This window comes from Sapajus apella, unplaced genomic scaffold (genome assembly GCF_009761245.1).
Source record: "Sapajus apella isolate SASKATOON/1434 unplaced genomic scaffold, GSC_monkey_1.0 scaffold2, whole genome shotgun sequence".
NCBI lineage: Eukaryota > Metazoa > Chordata > Mammalia > Primates > Cebidae > Sapajus > Sapajus apella.
In genome coordinates, this window is record NW_022436942.1 from 29,136,447 (window position 1) to 29,157,272 (window position 20,826).

General features: G+C 38.8%; 2 protein-coding genes across 7 annotated transcripts in view; one reads left to right on the forward strand and one right to left on the reverse strand.

Annotated features, from left to right (window-relative positions):
* The first annotated feature begins 838 nt into the window (after window positions 1-838).
* The window catches only part of MYRFL (myelin regulatory factor like), a 126,179-nt gene continuing 106,191 nt past the window's right edge, over window positions 839-20,826 (forward strand). The window contains exon 1 of one of the 6 annotated variants that reach the window (XR_004274151.1): window positions 839-1,814. Coding sequence is in view for 5 of the 6 variants with exons in the window: in XM_032295543.1 (XP_032151434.1) it covers window positions 1,769-1,814 (46 nt within the window). In the remaining variant the exon portion in view is untranslated. The remainder of the gene's footprint in view (window positions 1,815-20,826) is intronic. The other 5 variants (XM_032295543.1, XM_032295528.1, XM_032295508.1 and 2 more) reach the window with 5 other exon arrangements.
* Window positions 13,379-14,022, reverse strand: LOC116562978 (60S ribosomal protein L29-like). The gene has a single exon (XM_032295559.1). It carries the CDS (start codon window positions 13,987-13,989, stop codon window positions 13,513-13,515), a length of 477 nt encoding a protein of 158 aa, XP_032151450.1. The 5' UTR covers window positions 13,990-14,022; the 3' UTR covers window positions 13,379-13,512.

The window sequence follows — 20,826 nt, forward strand, 5'->3', positions numbered from 1 at the left end:
TGACTTGTCATTATAGACCTGAGGCTCAGTGTGACTTCAAAAGAAGCTCCTAAACCTTTTCTAAGCTAAACTTAGTTTAATCATTTTTAAGTAACATATATATGTGTGAAATTTTAAAATATCTGTTTGGAATTATGTCCCCTACTAATTCTAATGAAATAACAGACAAATCCGGAAAATGGGGTATCTACACGGCATTGAGCCTGGACTATAAAAAAACACTCAAAATCATGAAGAGCACAAACCAACCAAAATGACAAGAGGACTGTTCTGTAATTTAAAAAGACATAACCAAAGACAGTGCGTGGGCATCCATTGGATCCTTAATCAGAAATCAAAAAGCCATAAAAAATATTTTGGAGACTGGAAGAAATTATATATGAGATGATAATATTTTCCAAATTTGTCTATTGTTTCATTATTAGAATTAGTAGGTGACATAATTTCAAACATGTATTTTAAAATTTCACACACATTTACTGTTACTTGAAAATGAGCAAACTAAGTTTAGCTTAGAAAAAATGTTTAGGAGCTTCTTTTGAAGGTCACACTGAGCCTCAGATCCAAAAAGACAAGTCATATATAGATATGATATATATATACACATATATGTAAATATACTCTATATATTATATAAAATATATATTTTATAAAGGAAAGTTTTATATATTTTTATAAAAAATATATATGTTATATATAATATATATATTTTTATAAAAATATGTTATATATAATATATATTTTTTATATATAAAGATAAAATATTTTTAATGAATATATTTTTTATATAAAAATATATTTTATATGTATATAATATGTAGAGAGCGTCAGTAATTGGTAAGTGTAGGTGAAGAGTATATGAATATTTTATGATACTATTTTTTTTTCCAAATAGTTGGGAAAGAGAGAAAATGGAGGGGCTGAAAGGATAATTTAATTTCCTAATTGTATTTTCTTAGGCTATGATTAAATGAATTATAGCTAAGCAGTGAAAATAAAACATTTATTTGAGTATGGTTTTATATTTAGGAGTGAGTCCAGCTACTAGTGACTCAGCTGTGAGAGTTATTAAATTCGTAATGAAGTTTTTGTTGCTTGTTAGAGGGACTTCTCATACTTTATGGTTTATGCTTTGGAAGCAAATAAGCTGTAGAGGAAATAAACCAGGTTTGCATTAAGGTATTTAAGTTTTTGCTGTAAATTTGGAAATATTTAACAAATTCTAACTTTTCATTATCAAAAGCCTTTTAAAATTACTTGTGATTGTAGGTATCTATGAAAGTGATTATATTGATTTATTCCTTTTTTCTAAGTGAAAAAAATAAGTATCTTTTCTTGGTGGTAGCTAAATGGATCTAGTTGATAAAGGGGGAGATACACTGGTGTAAAAGGACAAATAAGAGATAAGACTATGTATTTATTGCCTATTTATGTAATTACATGTGTCACTAAGGACAAAGGTCCTTAAAGACGAAAGGCAGAGTAGAAACAGCTCTCTATATTAAGATAGATGAATTTGCTACCACTTTCCTTTATGAATTTTTAAAAAATGCATGGTTGCATATTCTTCCAGTTTTATAATCACGTTTGAAAACTCAGCCATCTTTCTGGGAACAAATTGATAGCCGAAGATATGCTTCACTCCAATAAAAAGAAAATGAAGATTTTTCAAGAGCATTCATAGGCTTTGAATCAAAAGGACAACACTTACTTCCTGAGGTCTGATAACCATTGTTTTATGAGGAAGTAGTACTAGGACCACAGCACCATGGATGTGGTGGGTGAAAATGAGGCCCTGCAGCAGTTCTTTGAAGGTAAGAGGACAATTTCCAACATGAAGTTGCTGCTTCTGAGAAATGCTCACTGTCCCTGTTTCATCTTTTCCGTGTTCACTTAAACTTTGTTTTGAAAGAAATGCTATCATACTTAGGTAACTCTCCTAATATCGAAAGTGGGGGTTACTTGCTACCTTGGTAGCAAAAAATCAATGATATGGATAGAGATTTTAAAGAAAACAGGATTTCCATCTTACAGTTTGGCTGTTAGAATCAAGGAGTAAGCATATTTATGTTATTATTACTTGTCCCTGTCCTGGGCTAGATTTTATTTTTTCCCTTACCCTATGTTTAAAAAAACTACAGATGTGTCTTATCTCTAAAATGATTGAGTATAGCACAAGAAAAATGAAAGATTTTACTTAAAACATTTTTTTTCTCTTAGTATAATTAAATACAAGGCAGCCTAAAACAGCAAGGAACGCCTCTGTCCAAACCACCCTATTCCCATCTTTCTGTTCTTCACAATACTTAAAAAATGTGTAACTGAATACCGATTTGTTTTTGAAGTTGAGTATCTTTTTCTTCAAGGAACAGGCGTACTGTGAGATATGTTACATGGGTTTTTTTCCTTCTAAACACTTAAAACGACAATGCAGCTTCTCATATTTAATTGAGATAATAGTCAAAGGATGGGTCTGTTGAAAATGTTAGTTAAGACTTTTCCTCTTGTGGCACCTTTTAGGTGTGCCATTTGGAGACCCCACATCACTGTGGCTTCAGTTCTCTGTCAGCCATGCTCAGATTCCATGTGAAGGGAAACGTGGCCATTATTTTTACACATTAAGATATTTTGCCTGAGGGAGTATGAGAAGAAGTGAGGGCAGACCTGCTTATTATTTACAGAATCTAGGAATCAGTCAGCAGCACATTGAGAAAAGTGCTTTTGGTATTGTGCTTTGTAAAGTGCCTGACAAATAATATATATTTAAAGGTTGAATGGAATGGACTGAATAGCAAACAATGCTGAACACTGAAGAGTGACAGGGCCTGCCAAAGAAATAGTGAGATTCTCCATCACTACTGGGAGGAATCAACACCATGGGGTAGTTCCTGTGGCTTGGATTTTGCCAGAAGTGGTGAGAAGGTACATAAGACCAAGAGAATTATCATGTTATCTCAGTCCTGCCATCCATCCCATTGAGTGTTCTCTTTCTGACAGTGGCCAAGTTGGTATTGCCTACCTGGTTCATACTTGGCACATGGTAGGCACACTAATGTTGCTAGATTGTTATTGCCTGATTTTACATCATATGCAACTTTTGTGTGAGCAGTAGGTAGCAAGCTTCAATTTACCATTGTGTCTATTTTAGAGAAATCAGCAATTTATTGTATACATGCAAAAATCTACTCAGTTTGCCTCTAGAGCTGCAGAATACCTGAACATTGAATCTGGTCCACCTTCTGTTTTTTGAAAAATATTTTATTTCTATGGGATCCCTATACTATCCTTGTTTGTACTATTTTCGGAGATCTCTATGGATATTGTTTCTAAAAGTCCCCTCTGCAGCTTGTTGCAATTATCTGATCATTATTTTAATAGTATTTTTCTTAGTCCAAACCAAACTCTGTGGCTCCATTTGAAGCCTTTTTGATGGGAAAAAGTCCATTCTTTATTGCAGGAGAATAAAATGGTCAGTGTTTTTTTTTTACATTATCTTTGAATAGTTGGAAAACAGTGGTAGACATTATGAATTAAAATGAAGGCACTAGCTTAAGTGATTGCCATCCCCCTGAAAATCACACAGCTAAATGTCAATTTTTTATTACCTCTACTATTCAGCAAATATTGAGCACCTACTCTGAGTCAAGTTCAACAACCACTTCCTTTAAATGGCAGCGTGTAGCACTTTGGATCCCTTGTTTTACATTTTAATAATTTCCTTTCTCTGGACCCTTTTCAAATTTTTAAAATGAAGACAGCTGAACTGAAGCTGATATTCTTGGTCAGCGGTCTGGTGCCTTACCTCTGAGCTACACCCTCTCCTTGAATCTGATATTTTAATGAGAGGAGCCAGCTGTTTCATGTCATGCTCCTATTGATACATTACTGTTTCTAATCCAATACCATCTCCTATAAAAAAAAATTCAAGGAAAATATTTGACAATTTGTTACCCACCTGAAAGCTATTTTTCTCCATTTCCTCAGGCTCTTCATTCTAAGAAACTAAGCCGTAGATAATGTATTTTTCCTTATAAACATTATTGTGTTAAAAATTATCTTGAATTAAATCAGCTTGAATTAAATGGCCTTGACTGTCAAAGCTCATGATGATCTTAGTTCTTATTTTAAACTTCCAAACATGACTAAGTCTTTATGGTGTCTCATGAAAATGACAAGGGTGGTTGTTCTGAGTAGCTGGTAATTCCAATTCTAATTCAAATCCTTGTCTGCCACTGTAGTCCTGTTAGCTAAAGCAGAAGAGGCACATCAGGCACTCTAAGGATCGCAACATCTGGTAACTCAGATGCCATGTGAAATGTTTGGCTTTTTCAGTGAAACGATACCACTGCAAGAAAAAGGTTGTCAGAAAATGGGTACATAGCTTTATTTATAATAACTAAACACTAGTTACAACCTAAATTTCTAATAGTAGTGGATTTGTTATGGTTCTAACATATAATGAAATATTTTGTAGCTATTAAAAATGATGACAAGGGAAAATGTTTTTGATCTTAAGGAAAAGAGTGAATTATAATGTGGAATATAAAAACACAATTAGATAGTATGTAGATAACTTTCTATAACAAAGTTTATTAAAACTGAGTTGGAAACAGTTGACATATTTCCATTTGTGCACACACAAATACTTAGAAAAAAACAGATGGATATACTTTAAGCATTAATAGTAGTTACCTTGGAGTGATAGGATTATGAAGATTTTTATTTTCTTTATATTTTACTATCTAAGGGCTTTATAATTTGAATGTATAATGTTATAATCAGGGAAGAGTTTGTTTTAAAGGAGTATAGGTTTAATTCAGCAAAACACTTCTGCTTAAGATCGATGTGTCAAGAAAAATTGTAAAAGATTTTGGCGTGGATTAAAAGGATTATTGATGTCTTCCATAGAAAACTATGCCTAAATCACATCATTCTGGGCTATGGGATTCTATGGTGTTTGCATCTTTCAGTGTAGTAAAGCTATTTTTAAACTCTGTGAATTGCAGGTAACTGATATAGATGCAAAGATTTTTATATAGAGAAATACAAATGAAACGTTCTTGGAGGGATCAATAGTTTCAGTAAAAGCCATTTTTGCATTTATTTATAAATTCATTCTATACCGTGTTATGTGGGTATCTGATGTTTGAATTCTCCTTTGAGACAATTGTAACATCTTCCTGGTCCCTTCATTAATTAAGTAGTTAAATACAATCTCTGACATGCCTTCATATTATAGTTCTATGAGAGTCATGGTTTTATCTTTAGAAATCTATATCTTTTAACGTTTGCAAAGTTTTAAGGTAGTTAATGTGAAAACATTGTCAATTTCACCTCAAGTTTGAACCAGATTAACAACATCTGTTGAGCATTTACCATGTGCCAAGCATGGTGCTATTTACTTTATATCATATCATTTTATTCTTACAACAACCTTCTAGATAAAAAGGAATTAAAAAATGAACTACAGTAAATCCCATGCCTCATTTTACTTCGTTTATCTTTGATAGCTATAATCTTAGACTCTTAATTTGTACTATCGTGATATCAGAGGTCTCATTATTTGTTTCCAAGCTCTTAAAATAGTTTATTAAAAATGATTTGAAAACAGTATTGTTCATTATATTTAATCTCTAAAGAAGAAATTTTTGAGAAGTTATTTATTTATACTCTTCATCCTGAAGTAGGTGCTCAAATGGTTTGTTGGCTTAGCATTGAAAGCAAAGAGGAGATTCCTGCTCAGATTGAGCAGAGCAGGAAAAAGTATGCCTTGGGAAAAACTACATACTAAGAGTAGATCACAAGTAAAGGCTCAAGAAGAAAACTGGCAGAAACTCCAGCTCACTTTTTGAGGCTTGTGTGAGTAGCTGCTGTGTGAGTAGCTACGTGTGGAGGGACAGTAACCACCAGGCAGCTCCTGAAATCTACGAGGAAGAGCAGTCTGTTCCGGAAGCTGCCATCAAAAATGCTTTGAACGTTTTCTACCTGTCTCTCTGCTTAAAATTTAAATTCTCCAGGGAGCTATTATCAAAAGAGGGCAGTGGGGATGCAGGGAAGGCAGAAACATCTTCTGCCCATGAACTGTATAGGAATATCATGGAAGTGCCCCATGTTCAGGAAAATGGGGGAAATGCTGAAGGCTTTGGAGCAGACAAGCAGCAAGTGAAGTACTCAACCCATATGGGATTAATCTAGAAAGACTTCATGGAGGTTAAGCAGAATTACTGTGTAGAGGAGAGCTGTTGCTTGGAAAAAGTGCCTATATGATATTGGCATGTAGTAGGCACTTACTGATATTTACAGAATGAATGAATGAATGAATGAAAGAACAATGCAAAAGACTAATCCATTCAACAAGCAGATACTGAATTCCAGCTAGGGTTGGGACACCTAGCAAGTTCAACTGTATGAAGAGGGAAAACTCGCCCAGTAGCAGAATGGTCCAGCGAGTAGAACAAACAGAGGTAGTTGAGACAAAGTGTTGCCAGTTGATAGAATGCCTCAGATTCCATTATTACCAGAGATAAAATGATAAATGTCTTACGTGGTCCCTGTATATTATTTCTCCAAAATGTGAAAAGAACTTTGGCTTCTGAATTTCTGACAGAAGAATCAGAAGCTCTGAAAGCCGAATGGTGTAGAGGACAGAAGCTGCACAGTGCTGGCACCAGGCAAGTCTGTCTTGTGGTAAAGAGTGTCTCTGGCCTCAGGCTAGTCTCTCAGTTCTGTGTCTTTGGGGCCACCGCTTTCCCACTCTCTCAGACAACCAGTTTCCTATGCCTTCTTCCTTCTGTCCCAATAAAACCTAAGCTTGCACAGAAGGAGCAAATGGCAAATGATCTAACACCACCTTACACCTCTTTAGAGTCTTGTATTCAAAGTGCTTTCATAGAACATTGAGGTTGCCTTGTTCAAAAGCAGCAGAAAGGATACCTCCTCCAGGAGCAGGTCTGGTTAATCTCTAATGGTGGAATTGTAGGTATTATGTTGAACCTGTGGGATAATTTCAGAGATGAAGGAGTTCCTTGTACATCTGTGCAGGTAGCCTCTGATTCTGTGTGGAAACAGCATGGATTTCCCAGGAGACTGGGAACAAGAGCATGCCAAGGAAGAACTAGCCAGATCATGCAAGGAATTTAGGATTAGCTGAAGGTTTCTAAGAAATACGTTTCTTCTTTCATTCTGGGATCTCTGAAATGAAGGTGATTTAATTAGAATTTGAAGTGTACCGTAAGGAGATCAGAGCTGACTTTGGTCACCTGCATACACGCCACCTTTGAGACCTGTCAGATTTATCGCCATCTTTGTGGAGCCCTGGAACAGAGTCACCCAAACAAACCCTTCTGCGTGGAGGAGCCACCCACCTTCTTTTGTGTTATTTATACTGTCATCTTTCAACTTTGGAGTTAGAACTGGGTTTCTGGAAGACTCCACCATGTCTTGGAAGCTAAACATTCAATACATGGACAATTGTGGAAAATAAAGAAAACTTAAAAGAAGAAGAATTATCACTAGTAATTTTACTATTTAGTGCTAACTATGTTCAGTTTGGTGTCTATCTTATGTGATTTTTAAAACAAAAATGGGTTTATGTAATTTGTGCTTTTTAGTAAATGTACAGTAAGCATCTCTTATCATTAGTTATTTATCTACAACATGGGTCAGTAAATTATGAACCACAGGCCAAATCTGGCCTGCAGCCTATTTTTGCAAATAAAGTTTTGTTGGAACACATTCATTAACACATTGTCTGTAGCTGCTTTGATGCTGTGATGGAAGAGGTGAATGGTTCCAGCAGAGACCATATGGCCTGTAAAACCTAAAATACTATCTGGTTCTTTACAGAAGAAGTGCACCAACCCTGGTCTACAACCTAATTAATAATCATAATAACTGTTGTCAAGCACTTAGTATGTTCTGAGTGCAGAATCATCCTTAGGAACATGGGTTCTGAGTCAGTCATCCTGGGCGTGAATCCTAGCTCTGCCGTTGACATCTTCTGGGACTGTGGATGGGTCTATAAGGCTCTGCAGGCCGTAGTTTCCTTGCTTGTAAATGGGGATAATCCTATTAATCTCAAAATGTGGTTGTGAAGCACTATGCCTGGTACAGAGAGACAATAATTTTTAGTTATTATTCTTATTGTTCCTTAATTCTTATTTTCTCCATTTAGCCTCAAGGCAGCCCTGGGGGATTTCCATTCTTGTATGAGAAACATGAGGCTGACAGAGGTTAAATAACTTGCTTGAAGGTTATCCAGGTAGTAAGTGGCTGCAAGGTCATTTATTCCTTACATTGTTTATTCTGTCAGTTGTGAAAGTCAAAATAAAAATGTAGAGATGAATCTCTAAATTTAATGTTTTATTTGGGAAGAAAGAATTGCAATTTGGAGCATACAGGCAGACTAGGTGGTCTTTGGTATATCTAAAGAACAAAGAGGAGGCTGGAGGTTTTATAGGGAGGAGCAATGTTATGTATTGTTATTTGAGAAACTTCATTGGTACTATTAAAGTTTAGGAAGCTGGCAAGCTTTGGTTGGTGAGTGACAGTGGTAGGTAAAACTAGTCTTAAGAGTTGCAGCAGGTTGTTTCAGCAACGATTAGATATAAAACTGGTCTAAGGTTATATAGCAAGCAGTTTCAGCATCCAGACTTGTAGAGAATTACATTTTTGGAGCAATGTTATATGCCCTGAGTGCTTTTTCCCCCTGACCTCATGACTGTCTTTTACTGGGTATGACAAGAATGACCCAATTTGTATAATCAGCTTTGACACAATCAACAAATATTTGAGTATCTCTCATGAACCTGCTGCTTTCCTAAGGGCCAGGGACTCTGTGATGAATAAGCAGAGTCCTTGCCTTATAGTGGCTTCTACTCTTGACAAAGGAAGAAGGCAATAGATAAATAAAACGATGATTTCAAAATGTCATTAATTATGAAGAAAATAAAACCAGACGGTGGTGCAGAGCTTCTGATGAAGAGAGAGTTGCTTGAACCAAGACAGTCAGGACTGGTTTCTGAGGAAGTAACATTCAAGCTGAGGCCTGAAGATGACCATAAGCAAGTCATGCATCTGTCTGGGAGAACAACATTTTAAGTAAAAAGAGCACCTGGGCAGTCCCTGAGCTTGAAGTGGTTGGGAGAGGGGCAGGAAGGAACAGTGAGGTGGAAGTGCTTGAAGTGTATGAGTGACAATGGGGAGGGTGGTAAAAGATTAGAGTTTTTATTCTCAGCGTGGAGAGTTTTAAGCAGGAGAACAGGCAGGGGCAGATGGCCTGTGAGATGTAGGGGGTGAGGAAGACAGAGGAATCTGTGAAGGATGTTGCCTAGGTGTTGGTGTTATTACCAACAATTCATGGATGGTAATACAATGTACTTAGAAGAGGAAGAACAGGTAGGGGTGTGTGTGCGTGTGCGTGTGCGTGTGTGTAATTAAGAATTCATTGGGGACATTTTACATTTGAGATATCTTTTAGACCACCAAGTGGAGGCAACGAGGAGGCAGTGGGATTATTGAATTTGAAACCCAAGGAAGGGTTGGGGCTGCTGATGTCAGTTTGGGAGTCATCAGCGTGTAAGTAGTGTTTAAACCATGAGACTGAGATCACCAGGAAGAGTACAGATAGAGAAAAGGGTTCCAGATAACATTTTGGGATCCAAGTGAGGGTAACTAGCAAAGGAATGTTCGGCAAGGTAGGAGGGAAACCAGGAGCATGTGGTTGTTAATCTAGGAAAAAAGGTATTTCAAGAACATGGTCAAACATTTTAAATGTTTCTGACATATCAGGCAATTGCCCATAGAATCTGGGGAAAAGACGGTTGTGTGTGACTTTGAAGAGAGGTTTCTGTGCAGTGGGGAAGGATGCCAATCAATGGGTTGAAGAGAACAGCCTGTGATCAATAAGAAAACCACTACCATATAATGAAGGAAAACCACTGCTATTTGATGAATGCTTAACTTTATGGTAGACATAAAATTTTAGGTGTATTCTTAATTTGCACAACACAATGAATGGTAATGTCAGTATTTTAGAGATGAGGAAACAGATTCAGAGAAGTTATGTACCTTGCCCAAGGTAACACAGCTGTTAACATATGTGAAGTGCTTAGATCTGGTCAGAAGTCTGTCTGGCTCTGAAGGCTTGTGTCCCTAGACGCTGTGCACATTGTCTTCTAAACAGGTCACAGGGAACATCTATAGAGATAGTTGTAGAACTCATGTCTCCTGTTAAAATAACCAGGGCTTGCTTTCTCTTTTTTTTAGACAATTTGCATGTAAAATTATTCTGGACTGTGAGCTGGTGGCACTTTCCTGCCATCTGCCATTATTCCTTTGCAAATCCCAGCTCTAGCACAATAAGATGAGGTGTTAGTGGTAAAAAGGTAATGGCTTATGTTCATAGAGCAGGCAGCTCCAGAAACTTAAAATGTAAGTTCACTAATAAAAATACGAAGTTATCAGAACACTGTAACTATCTTTTCTCTAGTACTGCTCTGTGCATAACAAAAATATACAGAGGCTCAGAAGTGCAGTATAAATATTAACTCTTAATCTTGTAATTTTGAGTAACCTGACTCAGGACAAAAAGTCCAGCAGGATGGGACCCCAATAGTTGATACCCTGGTATTAACAATATAAGAAACAAATGTCATATATGGCAATAAGAAGTAATGTGTTCTGAAGAGAGCATCATGTGACTTGATACTGAGAATTAGTGTCATTCTCATAGGGTTAAAGCTATCAATAGCTCAACTATTAAGAGCTGACAAATAAGCTTCCTAGCAATCTCTGTGGTATGCAGGCTAATGGCATATGCCTTGCTTCAGGCAGACATGGCTTTGAATCCTGGTTTCTTTGCATCTTAGTTGTGTGACCTTTTAAAGTTTCAGTGTTCTCCATCTGTCAAATGGGGATAACACCACCTACCTCTTAGGGCTGCGAGGGTTAACGATAAAATGTTGAAATTATAGAATAAATGGTAGTGGATTTTATTACATTTGCAAGTGTGAAGGAACCAAATTGCTTGCTTTATTTATTGTGAAACAAGAAGAACGAGTAGAGCTACATACATAGATTCATACATTTATTTTTCAAAGAAACACTCCTGTCTCCAGGGAGCTATTACAAGTTTTACATGTTCACATTAATTCCAGAGAATTTATAATCATAAAATCCATTTATAGCCCTTAGTTGCCAAGCAACAAAGGACAAAGTACTGAGTATTTCCTTTTATTGCAAAAGGTTTGGCTTTTCCATGTTGGTCTTGAAATCAACATTTTTCAGAAAATACAAAACAGTGAAACAATATCATATTTCCAAGGTTTAGTTGGCTTTGTTTGTGGATGGATTCAAAGCTGAAAGAAATGCATTGTTGTTATTGTCCTGTTCTTAAAGAGTCTAAAGCATTTTGTTCTAATTTTATAGTAAATCTGTAAGTAGTTCTGAAGTTGAGAAACTGCAAATTCATTTTAAAGAGATAACTTTTTTCAGGTTACCTATGTTCTGTGATGCTCTCACTTTGAAGGAACTGGTTTGTTTATCTATCAACTGTCTTTCAGGAAAGGCTGGGGTGGCATAAAATTCATACAGAAAAATGTTATCTGCTGACCTTGTGAATTACTGAGCTCAAATATGTCGTTCAGCCATGCCTTGGCAGGGTTTGGGGAAGCTGGCCCAGAACTGAACTAAATTCTCTACTTCCTTAAAAGGGATCAAAGTTTTTAACTGCTTCTGCTGTTTTTGTTTTTGTTCATGAAAATCCAGAAGTAAAGGTTTGAAAGTTCTTATAATCCAGAAGGATATATTACTATTTAATATCCTATAAACAATTCCAGCACAACTCATATTTGACCGCTCATAAAAGCATGCATGGGAAACAATTTTTAATTTGCATAGCTTTTTTTTTTTTTTTTTTTTTTTTAAATTGAACTGTCTTAAAACAGTGCAAAAGCAGACTAGACATCTTTGGAATTTTACTGCCCTTGTTCCTGTATGTGTTCTGTATATGTAGTGGATTCTATAGATGCAAAGAGGGGAGACAGTGATCCTCTTTTTTCTTCCATTGTTGAATTAGGAACTTGTTGCTTTGAAACAAATCTATTGATAAGTCTTATAAAAGGTCCTGAAATGGAAAACGTTCCCTTGCTCCTCCTCACAGGGCGTGTGACAGGGGGAGTGGCTTGCTTCTTCAGTGCCCCGATGCTCAAACCTCTAGGGGAATGTAGAGACAGGCAGGCTGCGGGGCTCCGACCCCACAGCTGTGTCTAAGAGTGAGTGCCTATAGCTCCTAAAGCCCCAGTGGATGTGTGTTACAGTGTTATCTTTTAGTTTTGCCGTGTATAGGCTTGTGTTAACCGGCTCAATGAGACCTTCCACCTTGTGGCAAGGACAGAGGGCTTTCTGTATCACGGGCTCTTGCCTTGGCGTACCGGAAGGATCAAACCTGGACTTGGAGAATGAGTGCAAGGTTTTACTGAGTGGAAGTAGCTCTCAGCAGATGGGGGAGCCAGAAGGGAGATGGTTTCCCCTGGAGTTGGGCCACTTGGTGGCATAGCCTGGGTTCTCCTCCGAATGCCCAGGCCAAATTCTGTCTTTCTGCCAGCCAGCATGCCGGTGCAGGTATGTTTCTCTTGACATCCAGCAGCCCCTCCACTGATGTGCTCCTCTTGACCTCCAAATGCTTCTGTCTCTGCCTTGCTAGGGTCTTGGGTTTTTATAGGCACAGGATGGGGGCATGGCAGGCCAGGGTGGTCTTGGGAAATGCAACAAAAATGCCTGTTTTCACCTAGGTCCATGGGGGTGGAGCTCTAGCTAGGGACTACACTCTCTTCTACCCAGCACTCCCATATCAGTCCTATGTGCAGGAAGAGGCAGAAATGACACTTACAAATTATTATAATTCCACAAGATAGCAGCTAGTCATGGCTCTTCTGCTAAGAGTAAATATTCATTGGAACGATTTTTCTGTGTGAATGTGAGAGTAGGATCTAGCTGTAAGTAGACTAATTCCAGTCAATCAGAAGAGGGACACTTTAAAATCTATTATCCATCCATCTCAAATGTTCCTTAAGAAGCTCTTTTTATCTTTGTAAGGTATAAGACAAACAAAAATTTGCTTCCTTTCCCTGAGAGAGGCAAGTTTCTGTGTGAGAATCTGAAATAACTTAATGATTGTGAGGAGGTCAGGTCTGTGAAACAGTGCTCGAGACCTGTCCTCCCCTTTGCTGGATTTTTGTGAAAATGTTAGAAAAAGCAAAAATCTATAGACGGCCACCAAAGTGAACATGTGTTTATGTTGCCAATTCATTCTTAACCCAACTTCAAAGTTGCCTTCTCACTCTGCCATTTGTGTTATGCTTGTTTATAGAGTTTGACGTTTTTTTTTTTTTTTTTTTTTCCTCCCTCATGTTTATTTGTACAAATAGCACAGGAGGACCCCAGCCCCATGCAGATGGCAGCCCCGGGGGGTCGCACCAGTCCTTCTGTCCTCACGTTGGCAGACAGAGATATCTACTCTGAAGCCTTTGTAGGGGCCTGGGCACCTTTGGGAGCCTGAGCTGGAACTGAAGCTGGAGCTGCAGCCTGGGCCTTGTTTTGATCCTTGGACTTGGCCTTGACTTTTGGCCGACAGAGCCTGAGCCCCTTGGCAATGCGTGCACGAGCACGCTTCCCAAGCTTGGGGTGGGCAATGTAAGCAAGTCGATCAAGCTTGCGGCTGACACCCCCCTTTGGGATCTTGGGCTTAACCTCCTTGGGCTTTACGAGAGCCTTGATGGCCTTGGCACGTGCACTCATGGCCTTGGCATTGTTGGCCTGCATCTTCTTTAGGCCCTTCTTGTTGTGCTTCTTGGCAAAGCGCATGTTCCTCAGGAACTTGGGGTCCACCCCCTTAAGAGATTCGTATCTTTGTGATCGGGGTTTCTTGATACCATTTCTGTGCCATTTTCGGGACTGGTTGTGTGTTGTGTGGTTCTTGGACTTGGCCATGTCTTCACCTAAGCCGCGGTTCCCCGAGTTTGACGTTTTACAGACTCTTGCATTGCCTTCAACTCGTTGTTCTGTCACACACACAAAAAAAATTGAGCCTTAACAAATTGACAGATGTGCCTAAAATCAGATTGATAAGTTTCAGGCAAGACCCTTGTCTTCTCATTCCAGATCCAGTGCCCTTTTCATCTGCACACCACTCCGCCTACCCAGAGGGAAGAGCAGGGAAAGACATGTATTGGCCCATTAGCTTCCATATTCTAGAGTGAGATGTCAGAAAAAATACTTAAGTAAATATAGCATTTGGGAATCACCTCCTTTCTATCCCTCACTCACTCACCCCTAGCCATTGTATCATAGCTCACAAACTGTCCACTGGCTCCCCAACCCCACTCCCTCTCCAGGACAGCGTCAAAGTTTCTATCTTTTCAGACTTTGCCTAACCCCCTGCTTGGATGTAACTGATTTCTCATGAGTTCAACCATCAGTTTATTGCTCTGAGCCCTGTCTCTGGGGGAGTGGAGGCAGGGACCAGGGGAGGAAATGGAAAGGGATGTGCATACTGTATGCCATGCACCAGTAGTGGATTCATATGTTATCATGTTTCATCTGCAAGCAACTCTCTTAGGTCGTAAAACCCATCTCCTTTATCCAGATGAGGAAGTAGGCCCAGAGAAGTTAAGTAAGAGTAGAATTTAACCCAGATCTGCCTGACTTGCAGTTTTCCAAGTCTCATGTTCTTCTTACCTCTGGGTCACATGGGGCTCCCTCCTTCTGGAGCACACTTTCCTGCTTTGTTTACTTGGTTAACTGCTGTTCACTCAAGGTTCTGGCTTTGGCGTCATTCCCTCAGGGGCTCCCAGTGTGTTTCCACAGGACTTTGCACTTCACCTTTCAAAGTGTGTAATGAATGCCTTTTTTCTGTGTCTGTCTCCTATGCACACCTGGAAGGAGGGAACTATGCTTTCTTTGTTCCTGTAGCCTCAGCGCCTAGGGACTGGTATATATCAGTCACTCAAATGTATGTGTTGAGTCAATAAATAAAAAACTCGAATCCTTTTTCCAGGATTCCAAGTCTTCTGGATTTCCTTCTTTATCCTGCAATTGGCTGAAGCCTAGGTCCTCAGACAGTGCTCTACTGGACTGTCCTTTCCCTCTCTGCCTGACTTGGGAGGACAGAAAGGCATTGCTGAGGCAGGACAGGCACCCTGAAAACTATAGGTGAGCAGTTTTCTTGTCACATCTTTCTGAACTTGTGCCATGTAGTGTCAGCCAGGGGACACTGATTTAATATTTAACACTGTACATTTCAGGTGAGCCAACTCACCTGTAGAGCCTGTGGGTGGTGTTTCCTCCTTAGCTGTCCTTCCTTTTGAAAGGCTTTTTCCCTCCTTCTCCTGCCTCCTCCTTTTCTCCCTTCTGTTTTTCTTCTTCATCTTCCTCCTCCTTTTTTTTTTTTTTTTTTGGCCATGGGCAAAATTAGACTTCCTAATAGGCCAAGCCAGAACAATAATTCTTCCAAACCTTGGTTGTAAAATCAATGAGATTACTCATTTCTGTGAGAGATGTTCCTGTCATTTAAAAGAAATTGTCAGCTTCTCTTTCCCAAATTTATCTTCTATGGCTAAAGATAATATTGCTTATCATGCAGTCAGTTGTGTTTTATTTCTTTTTGTTGTTGTTTTATTTATTCTTGCATATATTAACATTAATGTGTATTGTTGAAGGAAAAATGGATGTTTAATCCTCACATCATAGGACTGGAAGGAGGCTTAGCTGTAAGGCTCTCAAACTACTGGAAAAATTGATTCCCAGGCTCCCAGAAAGGCCAGAGGATCATGCTTAATTTATATTTCAAATCACTAATTTAAAAGGAGAAGTGTAAACCTGATAATGTACTATTAAAGACTCTGAACTACTTTCACCATGATAGAGGTTACGTGATGCAATGAACTAGTCACTTTCCCTTCTTACTTTGAATCCCATTAAAATGTTTAGATTATTCACTGAGAAGCTGTGCAAAGCCACAAGGGCAGCTCTCTAAAGACATTGAGCCAACCAGCAATCATTTATTTTTTACCCTGAGTGATTCCTAAGTTTGTGAAAAAGCAATGAAGGATGGATTCATGTGGCATTTTAGTAACAGTAATGCTAAAGGAACGTGGATCCATAACATTTTAAAGTTGCATATGGCTGACACCATCAGCAGGCATACCCACCTTCTTTCCTGCAAATGGAAGCCAAATCTGTTCAGATAGAGGAGGAGAGTGCTTGAACCCAGAAAGAACAAGTTCTGACCCAGCTCCATCAGATAGATTGTAATTGATTTAAGCCAGTTATCATCATCTCAGTTTTCCTCTGTCTTTTTCCCTCGTCTTCATAATTCAGCACTGCAACTCTTATTTACAACTGGTTCTAATATTTCTAGGGTAAATGCTAATTGCTATTTGCTGAAGCACTTAATAATTTAACATGTCTTAAATTTTTATTAGACATGTCATTGTTTTTATTAAGTTTTAGTGTTTTTCTTCAACCCTACATTCTTCTACCATTTTTAAAAAAAAAAACTCTGCAGAAAGCAAGGTTGTTCAGGAACATGGACATTATGTTATAGTAGAAAACACCTGAGCCCCTGCAGTGACAATTGTGTTATTGCAACTTGAGCAATATGTAAGCTAAGACAGCTTCTCTGATAAATGGGGATGATCATAGTACCTATCTCATAGAATAAAATTGTTGTGAGGATTAAATGAGAAAGTAAATGTAAAATTCTTAGCATAGCATTGGTACATAATAAATGTTCGCTAAACTTACCAAGTGTTGTCAGTCTTCTCCATTGATTGTCTCTCAAATGGCTTACCTTGTATTTCTTTTGCTCCTTCCTGGAACTCCTCTGGATCTCCTACTATTTGTTAGCATTTCTTTTAAAACCTGGGTTCCACATCCTCAAGATCTGACCTGTGCACAGAGGAAAGGAATCACACTGTTCTAGTTCTGTACTCAGTACTTTTATTACTATAACTCTACATTAGTTTCCTTGTCTTTTTAAAACTTGTAACAAAACTAGAAGACCCACGTGTTTGTCATCTGTTTATTCATAAGCCAAATTTCCCCATATTACATTTACACAATTAGAACACCAATGCAGACCTGTATGCTTAACCTGCTAAATCTCATGTGGTCAAAGTCAGCCACGAATGCAGTCAGTCAAGATTAGAGTCTGACGCTTTTTGCTATATTGTACCCTGCCCACTTTCTTCAGACTGTCTGAATGTGTGTCCAGTTTGCCTTCTCTATATTCATCCAAATTACAAATAACACTGTTGAGAAGGATGAAAGCAGGCAATTTTATGCTGAATTTTAGGATTTTCTCCAGGTGAGCTTGCTGAGGGACAGTTATTCTCCCAGGTACAAATTCACTTGATTCTAACATAATTCCCTCTACATTTCTCTATCTTATCTACAAACACAGCCATTTTTGACCTCTCCTCTCTACTCCCCAGTTGTATCAAAAGCGCCTCCTAAATGTCTGCTTGGGTCTGACATCACACTGCAGTGTTCCTGTGTGTTGACCTGTCTGTGCTCCCCTCTCCTGCCTTAGTGCTGTTCACCGATGTATCCTCGGCACCTAGCACACCACTCTTCACTACGTACGCGGTGAATGTTGAATGAATGAGTAAGTTCTAGTTGAAGCAAAGATATACATTTCCATTGAAAGTGTCCTACTCTGCCAGTCAGGCAGCTGAACAGGAAAGGCAATGAAGTCCATTTGCATGGCTAGTTCTTGCTAGACACACATAGGCTCCTGGATGTTTTCTGCTGTTCTCAGCGTTCAGCAGTCAAGATTTTAGCAATCCTTGCCAGATTTTTGCATGTGTGACAGTTTTAGAAAACCCATGTGGGGGTTGCCATCCTGTTACACAGTGTGCTTGAACTATTTATTTACTCAAGTTGAATTAAGGTTAATTTTTATTTTATCTCTCAATTATCAGGCACATAAATTCCAGGTGATTCATGTCATGTTAAAGTCCAGCCAGAGACAGTCTTCTAATTCAGTTATTATTTCCAACAATAGGTCACATTATTTCTGTTTGAAATAACTGATTAGATTCTTCCTGGGTCAATGTAAGACTGTCTATCTGTACAAGGAAACTGGGAGATTCTCAGGATTCCAGGTTGTTAGGTGGAGTTTTTCTTGGGGGCAGTGCCCTGCTGTTCACTTCTATCTCCAAGAGTATGAAAGAGCACATGGCCCCATGCAGGTAAACTCCTCATGCTCCTTCCCTGGCTCCTCATCCAATTCTCTTGTATTTCCTATTTCAAGTCACCAGCATGACCATCAAGACAGGGACTGGGGGATCACCTCGATTTTGTACAGTCAGTCACAAAATTCAATGACTTGTCCTCCCAAATGCTACTCACATACAGTGATGTGGTAAATGTTTAATAACCAACTCTCTAGGTTTGGGGAAGGGAGAGTCGGGAAGCAGCCCTGATTTGTAGCATTTGCTAATTTCCATGGTGTAAATGCTCTCACTGTAGCTGATTTCAAGCTACTTACTATGACGTTAAATACGAAGTTGGAAGAGATGTGCACAAGCATGTACAACCTGGCTCCTGCACATTGCTGCACAGTGTTCCACTTTCCTGACCACACCCCACCAGGTCAGACTTTCATGGTATTCAAGGCCCTAGGATCTGTTTCTGTTGATAGTGGCAGCCTCATTGGCCCCTGCTCCTAGAAGCTTTTCCTGGCACCTTTTTGCTCCTGTTGAGTCATTAAAGTGCCCACAATGCCCTGTGTGCATCTCTGTTGTCACATTTTCACTATGATATGTTTTTATGTCAGTTTTTCTTACTGGTCTATCAACTTCTTGAGCACAGAAAATGATGATAATGACAAAGGGTAGCATTTATTGAGCTGGGACCTATGCTAAGCACTTTGCATGTATTACCTCCTTTAATTCCCACAACAACTCTATGAGGTAGATGTTCGTATTAGCCTCATTTTGTAAATAAGGGAAGTGAGACACTGAGAGGCTAGCTAACTTGTCCCAGCTTGCACAGCTAAATCTCAGCAAGTTTGTAAGCCCTAGTCTGACTATAGAACCATAATCCTTAACTACTATTGCTCCTTTGTGTTTGGGTCCCTAACCCTTAGCTCTGTGCTTGGCCCATATAACATGTCCACTGTGTTAAGAAATACAATGTGGGAAAAAAAAAAAGAAATGCAATGTAGGAAGTTTAATGTCGGCAATGTCCTTGACTAGTCTCTTTGTACTAGTCTTGCCCAGCTTCAGTCCCATCTCCCAACTGCAGATTAAATGATCTTTCAGAATTACAAACCTAATCACATCACTCCCCTGCCTAAAGTTTTTCAATGACTCTATCACTTTCAAGATAAAGTTCTTACCGTAATACAACTTTCCACCATTCATAATTACATGTATTCAAAGCGTTATTCACTCATCTAACAAGGTCAACAGTTATTGAATAGCTATCATGTTCTAAGTCCTGTTCTGGATGCTTAGGATTTATATAATAAAAAATAATTTTTGCCCTAGAAAGGCTTAAAGTTGTGCGGAAAGAAACAGATACACAACACATAATTGCTTTGGTGGCTGAAATAAAAGCATGGACAGCTGGCAGTGGGGTCCAGGAGGGGTGTGACCCTCAGTCTCTGCCATGTTCTTTGCCTGCCTCCTGGCCGTGGTCAGACTATAGGCACATTTCCACATAGTCCTGCTGTTGATTATTTGAATTTATTTGCACATCCTTTTTTGTTCCCAGGTTTATCATCTTTTACCTAGTGAATCCCTACTTAACCTTAAAAAGCCCTCTCAAGTGTCACTGACAGGAAGTCCTTGGCTTACCCCAGGCCAGCCTAGTTGAAAGGCTTCCATAGTATCCAAGCACACGTTCATCATTACTTAACAACTTGCATTGCTATAGCTGGTTTTCTTGTCCCTCTCACCGGACTGTGAGCTTGTTTCTGATTTTATTTCAGGACACAGAGTGAACACTAAGTAAATGTGTAAGTAAATGAATAAAGCAATTAGTCAATTAATAATTGGTAATATCTCTAAGAAAATGCCATCCTTCTCTAACTCCAGAGTGGTTGTGTCTCTACACACCAGCATTAGATTTTAGATCCAGTACTACATTTAATGGATTTTCAAGACAAAAGTATTCTTAGCAAATGGAGAAGGGGAGTATTTTATTTCTCTTCCTCTCCTCCATCTCCTTTTCTTCCTCTCCTCTCCTTCTTTGAAATATCTATTGATATTTCCACTCCTGAACACTGGCACGTCAGAGGGAAACTATCTTTATGTTTAAATCCAGAAAGTAACCATTTGGGAGACCCTCATTATTATTTTTTAAATCTTTTAAATAACTAGAGTTGTTGGGACAAATTTTGTCATGTTGCCAGTTGTCTGAATACTCTGGGTGTTATTATGTGGCACCAAGTGCGAAAGAATAAATAAAGAAGAAGGCCACACCAGGGTTGGGGAAAGTAATGAAGAAAGCTGTTGGATAGAAATAAGAAAAGATCTTTATATAGTATTGGCAGGTGGTAAGCAGAGAAGGCAGGGATTCCCGAAAGCAAGGTCTTTGCTGTGCCTTCCCTGCTCACAACCTTGGAGAAGCCGCAAAGGCGTATATAGATTTTTTAGTAGGTCCTGGTGGATGCGACTTGGGTTTGTTTGTAGTACTCCCTGATGGACTGATCTTCATACCCAAGTGTCTTTTTATTGTCTGCCTAAGGCCAAGGGCAGCAGGACGTGTTACTGTCCTGTAGCTCTTGCTATGCCTGGAAAGGGAGGCAGAGAATTAGGT

Bases quoted from the DNA above. Each gene is read 5' to 3' on its own strand.
- LOC116562978 (XM_032295559.1), bottom strand. From the start codon at position 13,989: ATGGCCAAGTCCAAGAACCACACAACACACAACCAGTCCCGAAAATGG.